Genomic DNA, 14416 nt, shown 5'->3' with positions numbered 1-14416 from the left:
ATGGGAAATGCTATTAATAAACTGTTACATCATTATAACAATGTAGAAAAAAAAAAAAATGAGTATAAGTTTGGAAAGGTATTGGGTTGTGGCTCCTTCGGGTAATTTATATGAACTTGCATGCACAGATATGTTGTCTATATCTTGCTTGTGTATAGAAATGAAAATGTACATGTAAAGAAGTATTATATACTAGTTAGTATGCAAACACACATGCTAATGGATATATTTATATATATATATATATATTTATATATATATGTATGTACAGATGTATACTGTGCACGTGCATGTACAAAAAAATACTTGTGTTGTGTGTGTATTGTTGCGTATGGATGGCATATGTTTATATTATATACCCATGTATTGGTTATATACAGTTATGTACAGTAGTATATATAGTAGTACTACTAGTAATACATCTAGTAGAACATCTAGCACTATATAGTGGTTATGACTGCTGAACATTTGTGCCTTTTTCGTTTTGCAATTTCTGCTTCAATTTAGAGTAGTACGAGAATGCATTAACAAAGAAACAAAAGAAGTATATGCTGTGAAAATTATAAAGAAAAAGAAAAAGCACAAAAAGAATTACAACTTTGAAAAGATGGTCAAAAATGAAATAAAATATTTATCAGTCATGAGTCATGAAAATATTATAAAATTTAAAGATTTTTTTGAAGATAAAAATAAATTTTATATTGTATTAGAAAAATGTGAAGGGGGTGAATTATTTTATAAAGTAGTAAAAAATAAATGTTTATTGGAGAGCGAATCGGTGCTTATTGTCAGGCAGGTAATTATCCCTAACTCTTTTAAATATGAGCAGTAGAGTTGTATATGTATAGAGCAGTTAGCCTGTTCCCACATACACACCGTGTATATATTATATACATAGGTATATATATATATATATATATGTGGGGAAGGGGGGGCAGTTTTGCCTTTATTATATGACCACGAATAAATACACGTTACTTACAAATGACAGAAATATTTACTTGCGATCAGATTTTTTTTAAGTTACATTTTGCACCTTAACAAATTTGTTACTACGTGTGTGTGTGTGTGTGTGTGTGTGTTTGTATATGTGTGTTATGCATGTATGTATATATGCATGTATGTATATATGTATGTATATATGTATGTATGTATATATGTATGTATATATGTATATATGTATGTATGTATATATGTATGTATGTATATATGTTTGTGTATGTACTTGTATGCATTTATGTGTAAACTGCGCCCTTGTCGTTTTACTTCCTGAGTAAATGCATGTACGTATATAGTACCAGTTTATTCATTTATTTAAATAAACATACGCACATATGAACGTTTTTTTTGACAATTTTTCTCCCCTGATCGATCCAGATCTGTTGCGCCTTGGAATACTTACATTCAAAAAACATTATTCACAGAGACATAAAAGTAAAAAAGGAAAAAAGATGAACAGAGGAATATTTTTTTTATTATTTTTTAAAGGGGAATTAAATGACACGATATTGTTTTTTCTTTATTATTTTTACTTTATTATTTTTACTTTATTATTTTTACTTTATTATTTTTACTTTATTATTTTTACTTTATTATTTTTACCTTATTATTTTACTTTATATTTTACTTTATTATTTTACTTTATTATTTTACTTTATTATTTTTACTTTATTATTTTTACTTATTATTTTTACTTTATTATTTTTACTTTATTATTTTTACTTTATTATTTTTACTTTATTATTTTTTCTTTATTATTTTTTCTTTATTATTTTTACCTTATTATTTTTACTTTATTTTTTCTTCTTTTTTTTTTTTCCATTTTTTTTACCCGTTCCCATTCCCCTTGCATTTCCCGTTGCATTCTTTTATTTTCCATTTTTAAATAATACATCAAAATTTTGAAGCATGTTTTGTTCACTCCCTTGTTTTTTAACCCATTTTTAAGGCAGAAAATTTCTTATTTTTAAATAAAAACACAAAGAATATTAAGTTAATAGATTTCGGAATGGCTAAGAAGGTGAGTAATGGGGCACGTTCTTGTATGCGTAAATACATAATATTACCTACATGTAATATACGTACACATACAAATAATACACACATTTATGTGTATACACTTGTGTGATATAACGGCGCACAGTTGGAAAAATTCTTAACTGTTCATGTATTTTTTATATTTACAGGTTAACTGTGAGTATTTGACGGAATTATGTGGATCTCCGCATTATATTTCACCTGAACTGATAAGGTAAAACGGAAAAAAATAAAAAAAAAAAAAAAAAAAAAAAAAAAAAAAAAAAACGCACATATGGAATTTATTATATATATGTATATCTACATATATATGTATATCTACATATATATATATCTACATATATATATATCTACATATATATATATCTACATATACATGCATCTATTCCTGCACGCGTGAGTAAGACCAATTAATGCTAAATAAACGATCGTTATTTATTTTTTAGAAAAAAGTATACCATATCGTCTGACATTTGGGCCTTGGGTGTAATGGTTTTTTTTATGTTGACTGGAAAATATCCATTTGAAGGAAAAAACACGCCAAATGTTGTAGTAAGAATTTTAAAAACAGAATAAAAGAGGCATGCACAACGAACACATGTAAAAACTGTACATGTAAAACTGCATGTGTGCGGTGTTGCCATACTTTTGTACGTGCATACGCTTACATATATATATATATATATATATATATATATATATATGTATGTATATGTAGCTGCACACGTGTTTTTGTGTAAGAGCCCACCCATATATATAGTTATCCACAAGTTAACGCATTTTTTTAACACCATTAGGACGAAATATTGAACAAGAATATAAACTGGAAGGGCAAAGAATTTTCTTCTTTATCAGTTGAGGTTATTAGAAAAAGGAGCATTAAAATATGATGATAGTTATATTGCATGTCGAATCCTTTATTTAATATGATACAACTTTTTCTTTCGTATATTCAATTATTCGTACATTGTATCCTTCGTTCCTTTTTTTTTCTTTTTTCCCCCCCCTATAGGCAGTAGATTTTTTAAAAAAACTCTTGGAAAGAAATGAAAAGAAAAGACTTACAGCTTATCAAGGTGAGTGGTGTGCGAATGTGCTTGCATTGTTGTAAAATTCTGAACAGTGCATAAAAAATAAAATAAATAAAATAAAATAACGAAAAGAGAAGAAAAGAAATATATACATACATACATATATATACATACTTACATACATATATATATATACATACACATATACATATACATATACATACACATACAAATGCACATACACATACACGTACACATACACAAACACCTCGGTCGTATTTTAATAAAATACATTTTTGCTTTTGTCCTCTTTACGTTTTTTCTTCATTATTACGCTTTTCCCTTTCATTAGCTCTTAATCACCCTTGGATTAAATCGCAAGTGCAGTAATTTTACGTCTTGTGCTTTTCACACGGATGATAAAAAAAAAATAAAAATAAAAAAAAAGGTAACATTTATTTATATGTATATATGTAATTCCTTATGTTGTTTTACTTTGATTAATTTTATTTTGTCTTATTTTTTTAATTAAAATTTTAATGAATTTAACTTGTATATACAGTTTGCTAATCACAATTAAGATTTAATTAGCTCATACAAATTTGTTTCTTAGAAGTATACATATTTTACGTATATATACATATATAATATGTGTACATAATTACGTATGCACACATGTGTGTATTTATACCTGTTTATTTTTTTTTTTTTTTTTTTTTTTTTCCCCTTTTTTTTTGTTGTTGTTTCACTTACGTAGATATGACTATATTTATATATTAATAATATGTGCTATTTATTATATGTCATTTCCATTTGTTCAATTTTTTTTACCCTTGTTCCTATTTTGCCTGTTTATCTTTATATGTACATATATATATATATATATAATATATGTATATATATATATGTACATGAACAAATGCACATGTTTATACGTATATATAATATATATGCATATAATACATATTTATATGTATATTTGTGTGCAATTTATGTTCCTCATGTATTCATTCACCCATAAATTAAAAACCTTACAAAATTGTTTGCCTAGTAATAATAATATATATATACCTTATTTTATTTTATTTTATTATTATTTTTTATTTTAATATTATTTTTAATTATACAAGAAAAAGGTTTTTCCCCTTAGGAAGAAAATATAAATTTCTTCAGTCGTTTCTTAATCGTATAATTTTTAATACTGAAATTAAAAGAATAATAAAAAAATGATTATTATATATATTTTACTCATTAACGTTTTACAAAATATAAGGAGGAATGGAAAAGAAGAGCAAAATGAAAATTAAATACAACAACGTAAAAAGCAATAAAATATAAATCAATAAAATATAAAGTAATGGAATAATAATGTGTAATAATAAAATGAATTGTAAATGGGGGCAAAAATTTCTCAAAAAAAAATTTATTTACAATAAAAAATTTGTTTATACAAAAGTATGTGAACTCTTTTGTGGGAGATACGTTCCACTGTCTGTATATATATACACACACACATATATGCGCGCGCATAATGTACGTATGCTGTACATGCATGCGTCTAAAGATATCCCGTGAAGTTTGGTCCCACATAAAATATATGCCCCCCCCTTTGCTTGGATATTTATATATATTATATATCTATTTATTGTTATAAAAAAATAAGAAGAAAAAAAAAAAAAAAAAAAAAATCTATCTTCCCCACTTGAATCTAATAACTATTTCAAGCATATGCTGCATCTTTTGCTTCAAATCGGAGTTGCCACTGACGTCCCCCCCCTCCTGCTACTACTGGTCCTCCTCCTCCTCCTCTATAGAACGAATTTTTAAATTTGTCTTCTTTCAATTTGGACCCATCAAATGACGTACTAAATGTATTATATTTTCTATTATATTTCTTGATATCTGTTTTTTTTTTTTCCTTAAAATTTTCTATGTTTAATTTAATACCATTACAATATAGACCTAAGTCAAGTAAAAGTTGTTGACTTTGACGACAATCTAACTCAGCAATGGCGTAAGAATATTCAGTTCCTTTTACTTTATTATCATAATTATTTGGATAACTATTCTGATAATTATTATACGAATTTGGAAATACTTTTTTTATATTCCTTTGATATATATCAATTTGAACAGCATGCCCATCATTATATTTTTTTAATCGGTCAATAATACAATCATTTATTTTTTTCTTATCCATATTTTTATGTATATTATGAATAATAATTTTTTTATCATTGGCGTTGATTTCTTCCCCTTTCATTTGTTCTCTTTGTTGTTGTTGTTGTTGTTGTTGCTGTTGCTGTTCTAGTTGTTCTTGTTCTTGTTCATCTTCATCATCTTCTTCTTCCTCCTCTTCTTCTTCTATTTCTCTATCTTCATCATCTTTCCCCTTTCCTCCAATTCTATATCCATTTTGTTCTTTTACTTTACTTTTTTCCTTTTTTTTTTTTTTTTTCTTTTTTCTTTTTTCCTGTTCCGTATCCTCCTTTTTATTTCCCTTTTGGTTAAGCTCCTTTTCTTTCTCATTATCATTTAGCTCATTATTTTTATTTTCTCTTTCCATTTTTTTGTTATTTACTACTACCTGCCCATTTTTCTCACCTGGATTTACACTTTGATAATTTTTCATAACTCTAAACACCCAACTATCTGGGTCTACTCTGTTTTTTTCTTTTTTCTTTTTCTTATTATTTTCAAATCCATTCTTTTGTTCTTTCATGATTTTTTCCATTTTTGGCAATTGTTCACTCTCAACATTCCATGCATTTTCAATTTTATTTTTTTTTATTTTTTTCGTGTCTTCCACTATGTTCGTCTTCTTCACGTGTACCCCTCCGCCGTTGCTACTGCAGCTATTATTGCCGTTATTACTGTTAATATTATTGCGGCTATTATTTCCGCTATTACTACCGCTATTACTTCCAATGACATTGCTGCTACTCGGATCATCCGCTTTACCACCACCACTACTATTATATTTGCCGCCAACCCTGTTTGCTCTAATATTATATTCGCTATTCTCTTTATTATTATGGTTGCACCCCTCCCTGCTACTATTATAAAGATCCCTATTCGCACTTGGCACTACTACTACCACTTCTGCTGTGTTTCTTTTTTTTTCATTCTCCTTGTCTTTCCCTTTTTTATTTTCCGCAGTATGGTCCTTACTTGCATAACCGGTACATAAAGAAGCGGCCCCAAGTTTCCCTCTCTTATCGTTGTTGTTTGTCTTTTTCATATTTTTTATCTTACCCATTGATATAAATGCAGATGAGTTATTTGCATCGTCAATACGTGGCCCAACACCAACAACAACACTACCACCACCCCTCACTGCTGAAGGGGCGATGGCATTGGATGATATTCCCCCCTTCTTAATTGCATGTTTGTTACTATTATTGTAATAGCTGCTACTACATGATTCAACTACTACTCCTCCTCCTCCTCCTTTCGTAAGAACCAGAGATTCATTATTTTTCGAAAGACTACATCTTTTCTTTTTTCTCTTTCCATCGTTTATATTATCCGCATAACTTCCTTCATTTTGCACACCCACACCCATATGCATATGCACATCCGCTGCACATTCCTGTCCACGTTCACGTATATGTACATGTTCAAATTCTTGTTCATGCTCCTCCTCATCCACATATGGTCCATATGCTCCTTCAAATTCATCATCTTCCTCTTCAAATCCTTCCTCCTCTTCTACTCCCACTTCTATTACTCCTACGTCATCATAATCATCATCCATGTTGTCCATGTTACTCATGTTGCCCATGTTTCCCATATTATCTTCTAACGCATCTTCATCCTCCATATCCTCTTCTTCTCCTTCCTCTTCCTCTTCTTCCTCATCGTACTCTGCTTCACCGTATTCTGCTTCGACATATTCTTCTTCATCATATTCCTCTTCATTATATCCCTTCTCCTCTTCCTCTTCTGATATATACATCCTCATCATGTTCTCTTGTGCGTACTGTTGTTCTCCTTGCTCCTCTTCATCATGTCCACCATATTCATCATACTGATGATAATATCTTTTATGATCATGAATGTTACTACTATGCTGTAGCCTCACCATGGGATGATGTTGTGTCATAACACTGCCGCTATGGTAGTTTTGTTCATTATCCTCTTCTTTTACTGTAAACTTCGCCTTGCAATATTTGTTATCTACCATTGCCATATTCTTTTCATCCCTTTCATTATTCCTTCTAGGGCCCATCGCACATTTATTACTATTTCTGTTATTGGTACAAGCATTATTATTTACATTTCCACTAACGGTACATGCATTATTATTTACATTTCCACTATCGGTACATGTTACACCTTTTTCGGTACCTTTTCCCCTCATCGTGCCACTTCTAACTGCACCTATGTGTTTCAACGCACTGGAACTATTACTCATAGGGTTGCTACTGATTGCGCTAGTCCTAACTACGTCGCTACTGACCAGGTTATTATTATTACCACTCATGTGGAGCTTACTAATTTTGCTTTTTTTCTTTTTCTCGTCCTCCTTACTCTTAGCATCGCATATATTACTTAACAGTCTACTACTACTGTTATAGTTGAACTGTTCGGCATGTTGATATTGTTGACACTCATCACTATCCATGGAAGTATTATAGTAATGAATAAAATCAACATCTACATAATACTGGTACATACTATATTTATGTAAATGAATATTCTGCACAAAGTAGTAATACACATTCGTATCTTTACATTTCTTCATTTTTCCATATATATATATATATATTTCATCATGCAAGTTGACTACTTCAATTGAGTTTATATGAACAGTACATTCATTCACATCAAGCTTTCTATAATACTCACTAATCATTTTTCGATTTTTCAATTTCATCATATACTCGCTTTTCTGGCTTCCCTCAATAACCATATCACTCAAATTGAAGAAATGCTCCCTATCATCGTATAATACGTTTCCACTTCCAGCTGCACGATTCGCACTTCTACCGCTACCACTACCAATACCGCTACCAATACCGCTACCACTACCACTACCAATACCGCTACCAATACCACTACCAATACCGCTACCAATACCACTACCAATACCACCACCATTTGTTGTTATTCCACCTCTTCCATGAGCATACTGTTTACCACCCTCCGAAACATTCATACTATTCTTTAAATCATTCTGAACACAGTTATAATTTCCCTTTTCATCCTGTCTATTTTGATTATTGAAACTTATTAGCAAAATAGCGTTATCCGAGTAAAAGTTATGCATCATTTCTTTTTTTGTGTGTAGCACGTAGTAGTACTGATAAATGAACATGTACGATATATTGTACGCATTTCCGCTCGCGGAGTTTGCATTCTTTCCACTCATGTCGTTCGGATTGTTCATGTTGCTACAACTGCCAACGGGGTTTATATCATTTACTTCGTCTACACTGTTTACACTGTTCACACCGCTAGCTCCGTTAACCCCATCAACGCCGCTAATTATGTTAGCCGCGCCAAAATTGTTCATGCTGTTTTTTGTTAACACCTCCTTGTGTACACTGTAACTACTTCGATTGCATGTACTTGTGCTTCTATCATTATTGTTTCCTTTTATGTACTTATCCTCTTCTTCTTTCTTTTCTATTTTTCTCACTTCATTATTTGTACTATTATTTTTATTTCTTGTGTTACTCATCATGTTTAGCAACGCCTTTTTGTTATCACCCCTTGATAGCATATTGTTCTCTAGTACACTCTTTTCTTTTGCTACGTCAATCATCTTTTCATTAACTGAACTATAATTATTCAAATCATCTCCATTCAGTTCGCTTCCTTTGCGATGATCGTTGCTTGGACCGCTATGATGAATGTTGTTATGACTGTTAAGGTGATGTCCATTATTGTTATTATTATTACTAGCGAAGTTAATATAACTCATTTTTTTTTGTACTGACATGTTCATACATGATACATTATCACTAACTTCGTAACACCTATTGGCGTTCTTAGAACTGGTAAGGTTCATGTAATTTTCATTATCTTCTACATTATAATTTTTATAACTCCTTGGTCCATAGTTAAACGAATGATTGCTATGATTACCGTGTACATTACCATTGATACTTCCGTTAACGTTTCCGTTAACATTGTTGTTACTGTTACTGCTACTATTACTGCTACTATTATTGTTATTGTTACTGCTACTATTACTGATACTATTATTGTTATTGTTATTGTTATTACTACTGATGCTTATACTATTACTGTTACTATTGTTGTTATTGGCATTGTTGTTATTGGCATTGTTGTTATTGGCATTGTTGTTATTGGCATTGTTGTTATTGGCATTGTTGTTATTGGCATTGTTGTTATTGGCACTATTGTTATTGGCACTATTGTTATTGGCACTGTTAGTACTGTTATTAATCTTATTACTATGATTACCATTGTTGTTACTACTACCACTGTTGTTACTACTACCACTGTTGTTACTACTACCACTGTTGTTACTATTACCACTGTTGTTACTATTACCATTGTTGTTACTATTACCATTACTATTACAATTTTTACTGTGGTTAATATGATTGTTACCTCTTGAATGATTACCACTTAAGTTGTTACCCACGTTATTTCCCCTACTATTTTCCCCTTCCGGCATATTACCCAAGTACTCTTCGTAGCTGTGCTTTCCTTCCTTTTTTTGATGAAAATTGTAAGAATTTTTATTGTTTTGTAGTTTTCCTAATGGAGCATGGTTATTACTGTTGTACTCATGGCTACTATGACTGTTACTGTTATTGCCATTATGATGATTATTATGATGATTATTATGATGACTATTATGATGACTATTATGATGACTACTATGATGACCACTGTTATTACCGTCAATGTTATAGGCATGATATCTGGATCCACCCGCATTCAGTACCTTCTGCTTATCGCAGTTATACATGTCTTCATTGTACGCTAACATGTTTCCACAACTACTCGGATGTTCTTCACTGTCGTTATTATTTATGCGGTAGTTACCACTACTACTCACACTGTACTTACCCGTACCCGTATTTGCGTGCACGTTAAGACTACCCTTCTTCTTGTAAAGGAGGTTTGTGTTGCTATTATCACAGATGCGATTGCCGCTGCTACTACTACTCTTGTTAATGTTGTTCTTGTCTAATGATTTGTTTACTGTACCGTTGACAATATAGCTAAGGCCCTCACCCCTTTGCTGATGGCTAATGCAGCTATTATTACTGTTATTACTTTTGTTGTTACTGTTGTTGTTACTGTTGTTGTTACTGTTGTTATTACTTTTGTTGTTACTGTTGTTGTTACTGTTGTTATTACTTTTGTTGTTATTGTTGTTGTTGTTGTTACTGTTGTTACTGTTGTTGTTACTGTTGTTGTTACTGTTGTTATTACTGTTGTTGTTACTGTTGTTACTGTTGTTGTTACTGTTGTTGTTACTGTTGTTGTTACTGTTGTTGTTACTGTTGTTGTTACTGTTGTTGTTACTGTTGTTGTTATTGATGTTATTACCGTTGGTATTACTGTTATAATTGCTATTACTCTGCTTAAGGTTTGTATATTTATTTTTGTAAAAAATTAAAGGAAGTTTATTCTTGCTCTTGTAGTACTGCTTCGTGTCTGAACTCCTGTACATTGTTAAATATATTACATTGAATGCACGATTTTAAATTCAGCTTTTTTGCACAAATTACTTTTTGGAAAGAAGAGAGGATTGGGGGGGGGGGGGAAGATGTCATACAAGAGTAAAGAGAAGCACGGAAATAATGGGAAAAAATAAAAAAAATAAAATAAAACAATATGATCAAGTATCGAAATGACCAAGTAACTTAATATAGTAAAATAAAAGGGGAAGAACTCGTATAATATAGCAATTTTGCAATTATATACTACATTTACAACGTAAAATACATATAAGCATATGTTGGCATCACTTCCACTTGAATTAATTTATAAGTGTCGCTGATATCAAGTGTGCTCAAGTTACATACGCATATGTATATGTATATATATATGTATATGTATATGTATATATATATGTATATGTATATGTATATGTATATATATATGTATATGTATATGTATATGTATATGTATATGTATATGTATATGTATATGTATATGTATATGTATATGTATATGTATATGTATATGTATATGTATATATATATATATATATATATATATATACATGTATGTACGCTCAAAGTTTTCCTTTCCTACTACATGTATAACTACGTTTCGCTTTAAATGAATTTATTGTAAAAAAAAATAAACGGCATAAAAACATACCTTTTACTTTGTATACGCATGAGCACATATGCACGTGCTTTTACGCAATTCAAACGTATGTATATATATATATATGTATATATATATATATATATGCTCATACGTACGTATGTTCAATATATATACTTGTTTATACTGCGAATGTACATATGCTTGTGCATACAATTATGATTTAGCACAAACGTTACGTTCTTTCTTTTTCAAAAAAAAAAAAATAAAATACGTACTGCTCTCGGTATATTTGACTATCTACGCAGGGTTTTTAAAAAAGCAAGTATTATTATACATATACAAATGCATACATACATATATATATGTATATACATACGTGCAAATACGTACGTACTCAAAGCATATATACATATAAAATATATAATACGTATGCATATATGTAATTATATATATATATATATATATATAATACGTGTAATTAGATACACTTGCGTACTTGTATGACTTATTTCACAGTAATGCTCCTTGTATTTGAGGAAATTAAAAGTAAAAAAATTTTATTACAGTATACATACATTCATATAATATGTATATAATTCATATAATATGTATATAATTCATATAATATGTATATAATTCATATAATATGTATATAATTCATATAATATGTATATAATTCATATTTATATGTACATATTCATATTTATGCGTATATATTCATATTTATATGTAAATTTATATATTATATATATTTATATATATATACAATATTATCTTACGATTTTGCAATTTATTTAAATTATAAAAAAATTCGAAATTTAAAAAATGCCTTTTTTTTTTTTTTATTGTAAAATATTGTAAAATTTGTTTTATTTTATATTTAATTTTTATTTTTTTAATAATGCGAATTTATTATATATACAGTTAAAAATGAATAAAGCACAAGGGTATTTTATATACACGTATAATTTTTTTTTCATATTTATAACGTGTTTTACATGTACAAATATATAAATATATAATATATAAATAATAATATATACATATATAAACAGATGCATATATAAACATATGCATATATAAACATATGCATATATAAACATATGCATATATAAACTTATACATATATAAACAACATATACATATAAAAACATATAAACATATTATAAACATATAAACATATAAACTTATAAATATATAAACGTATTATAAACATATAAACATATAAATATATAAACATATTATAAACATACAAACATATACATATAAATATATAAACATATATATATATAAACATAAATGTACGGTACAGTAAATACCTCAATTTATTTTATTTTATTGTGTTTTATTTCTTTATATTTTATTTTCCCCATCTTACTACTTTATGCCGATATTACATTACTCAATGTAGTACGCAAATAACATATATAATTATGCTTTTGGTATGGCGGTTATATGTTTACCTTTTTTATAAACCTCTAATAATGAAATTTACCTAAATATAATAAAATATATGTATATATATATATATATATATATATATTAAATGTATAACCATTCTTTTTCGTAATAGTATATACAAACATATTAGTAACATTCATGTATATGTTTGTAAATACATGTCAATAACGTATAAATATATAAATAGAAATATAAACATAAATATAAACACAAATACAAACACATGTACAAACAAAAATACAAATACGAATACAAAAGCTTATAAATATGTATATATATTTATGTTTACGATTACGATCATATTTACGTATACAATTATGTTTACGTTTATGTTCATGTTTTTTTATATATACCTTTATTTTTCATAATTAGGGACGATCACTCAGAATACTATTGTTCCCCCCTTTTTGATTTTTTTCTAATATAACATGAAAAGTTATTCAAAAGTTATGATGTAATAAAATATGTAACGTGATTGTATATTTGAAAAGAATTAAATAGTCATTTTTTTATTTAAAAAGGGAAAAAAGGAAAAAAAGAAAGGAAAAGAAATAAAAAAAAAAAAAAAAATCCTAATGAAAGGAATGTTTAACAGTTATACATTATTTATAACTTCCTAACTTTTCAACATTTTAATTTTTTTTTTTTTTCCGATTTTAACAACTGTACGTATTTATGAACGTATTTATTTACTCATTCTTTTTTTCAATTATTTATTTATTTATTTATTATTATTTTATTTTTTTTTTGCGCCAAACGAACATGTAAATTTTTCCTTCCCCCAGAAATTTGCTTAATGTACCTGTACATATATCTACCTGTACATATATATATATGTACATATGACAAGTCTTGAATTTTTCGATTGTTCGGAAAAGGTCCACGCAAGCGTGTCTTACCCCCTCCCTTTACGTTTTACGACATAAGTACGCAAAATGTCAAGTATGTACATATATATATATATATATATATATATATGTACAGAATTGCATGTAATGAAAAAACGGCATAATAGTATATTATAACAGTAACAGTTCATGGTTTTGAGAAGATATAGAAAGACATGTCCGTACAAGTTTCCGTAAAATGACAATGACAAAAGGGTCCATTCATATGTTCACATGTAGAGTACATCCTTATAATTAATATTAATAATACTATGAATTGACAAGTCTGATTTATTTACCTCTCCATAATTTTATTTTATTTTATTTCTTGTCTGTTCTTTTCATATCATTTCTTTCGTATTTATAACTTAACAAATGTTACCTTGCCTTATTTTATCTGATCTTATCTGATCTTATCTTATCTTATTTTATCTTATCTGATCTTATTTTTTTTTTTTTTTTTTTCTTTTTTTTTTTAAATATGAACATGTCATATTTTTACATATAATAATTGGCACATCTTGAAAGGGCAGCGAAAAATGGTCAGACGAAAAGTTGCAATGTTATAACATAGACGCACAAATATACGTACATAATACATGTACGTTATTATATGTACACGTATGTACATATATTTGTATGTATATACGTTTATACACGCACATGCATGTTATATCCGTGTGACAATGAGTCGCACATCCTTTTTCTTACACTGTACCCGAAAAAAAGGGC

General features: G+C 28.4%; 2 protein-coding genes across 2 annotated transcripts; one reads left to right on the top strand and one right to left on the bottom strand.

Annotated features, from left to right (window-relative positions):
* PmUG01_13035400 (calcium-dependent protein kinase, putative) lies at positions 1–3458 on the top strand (the record flags this gene model as incomplete). The annotated part of the gene is made up of 9 exons (XM_029007339.1): positions 1–101; positions 508–796; positions 1378–1434; positions 1949–2020; positions 2187–2251; positions 2484–2589; positions 2835–2897; positions 3050–3113; positions 3421–3458. The coding sequence occupies 9 exons, from the start codon at positions 1–3 to the stop codon at positions 3456–3458; spliced, it is 855 nt and encodes a 284-aa protein (XP_028863739.1).
* Positions 3459–4788: 1330 nt separating this feature from the next.
* PmUG01_13035300 (conserved Plasmodium protein, unknown function) lies at positions 4789–10728 on the bottom strand (the record flags this gene model as incomplete). The annotated part of the gene is made up of 1 exon (XM_029007338.1): positions 4789–10728. One exon carries the CDS (start codon positions 10726–10728, stop codon positions 4789–4791), a length of 5940 nt encoding a protein of 1979 aa, XP_028863738.1.
* Between the last annotated feature and the right edge of the window lie 3688 nt (positions 10729–14416).

This window comes from Plasmodium malariae (assembly GCF_900090045.1).
Source record: "Plasmodium malariae genome assembly, chromosome: 13".
NCBI lineage: Eukaryota > Apicomplexa > Aconoidasida > Haemosporida > Plasmodiidae > Plasmodium > Plasmodium malariae.
This window is presented reverse-complemented; position numbering and strand designations above follow the sequence as displayed.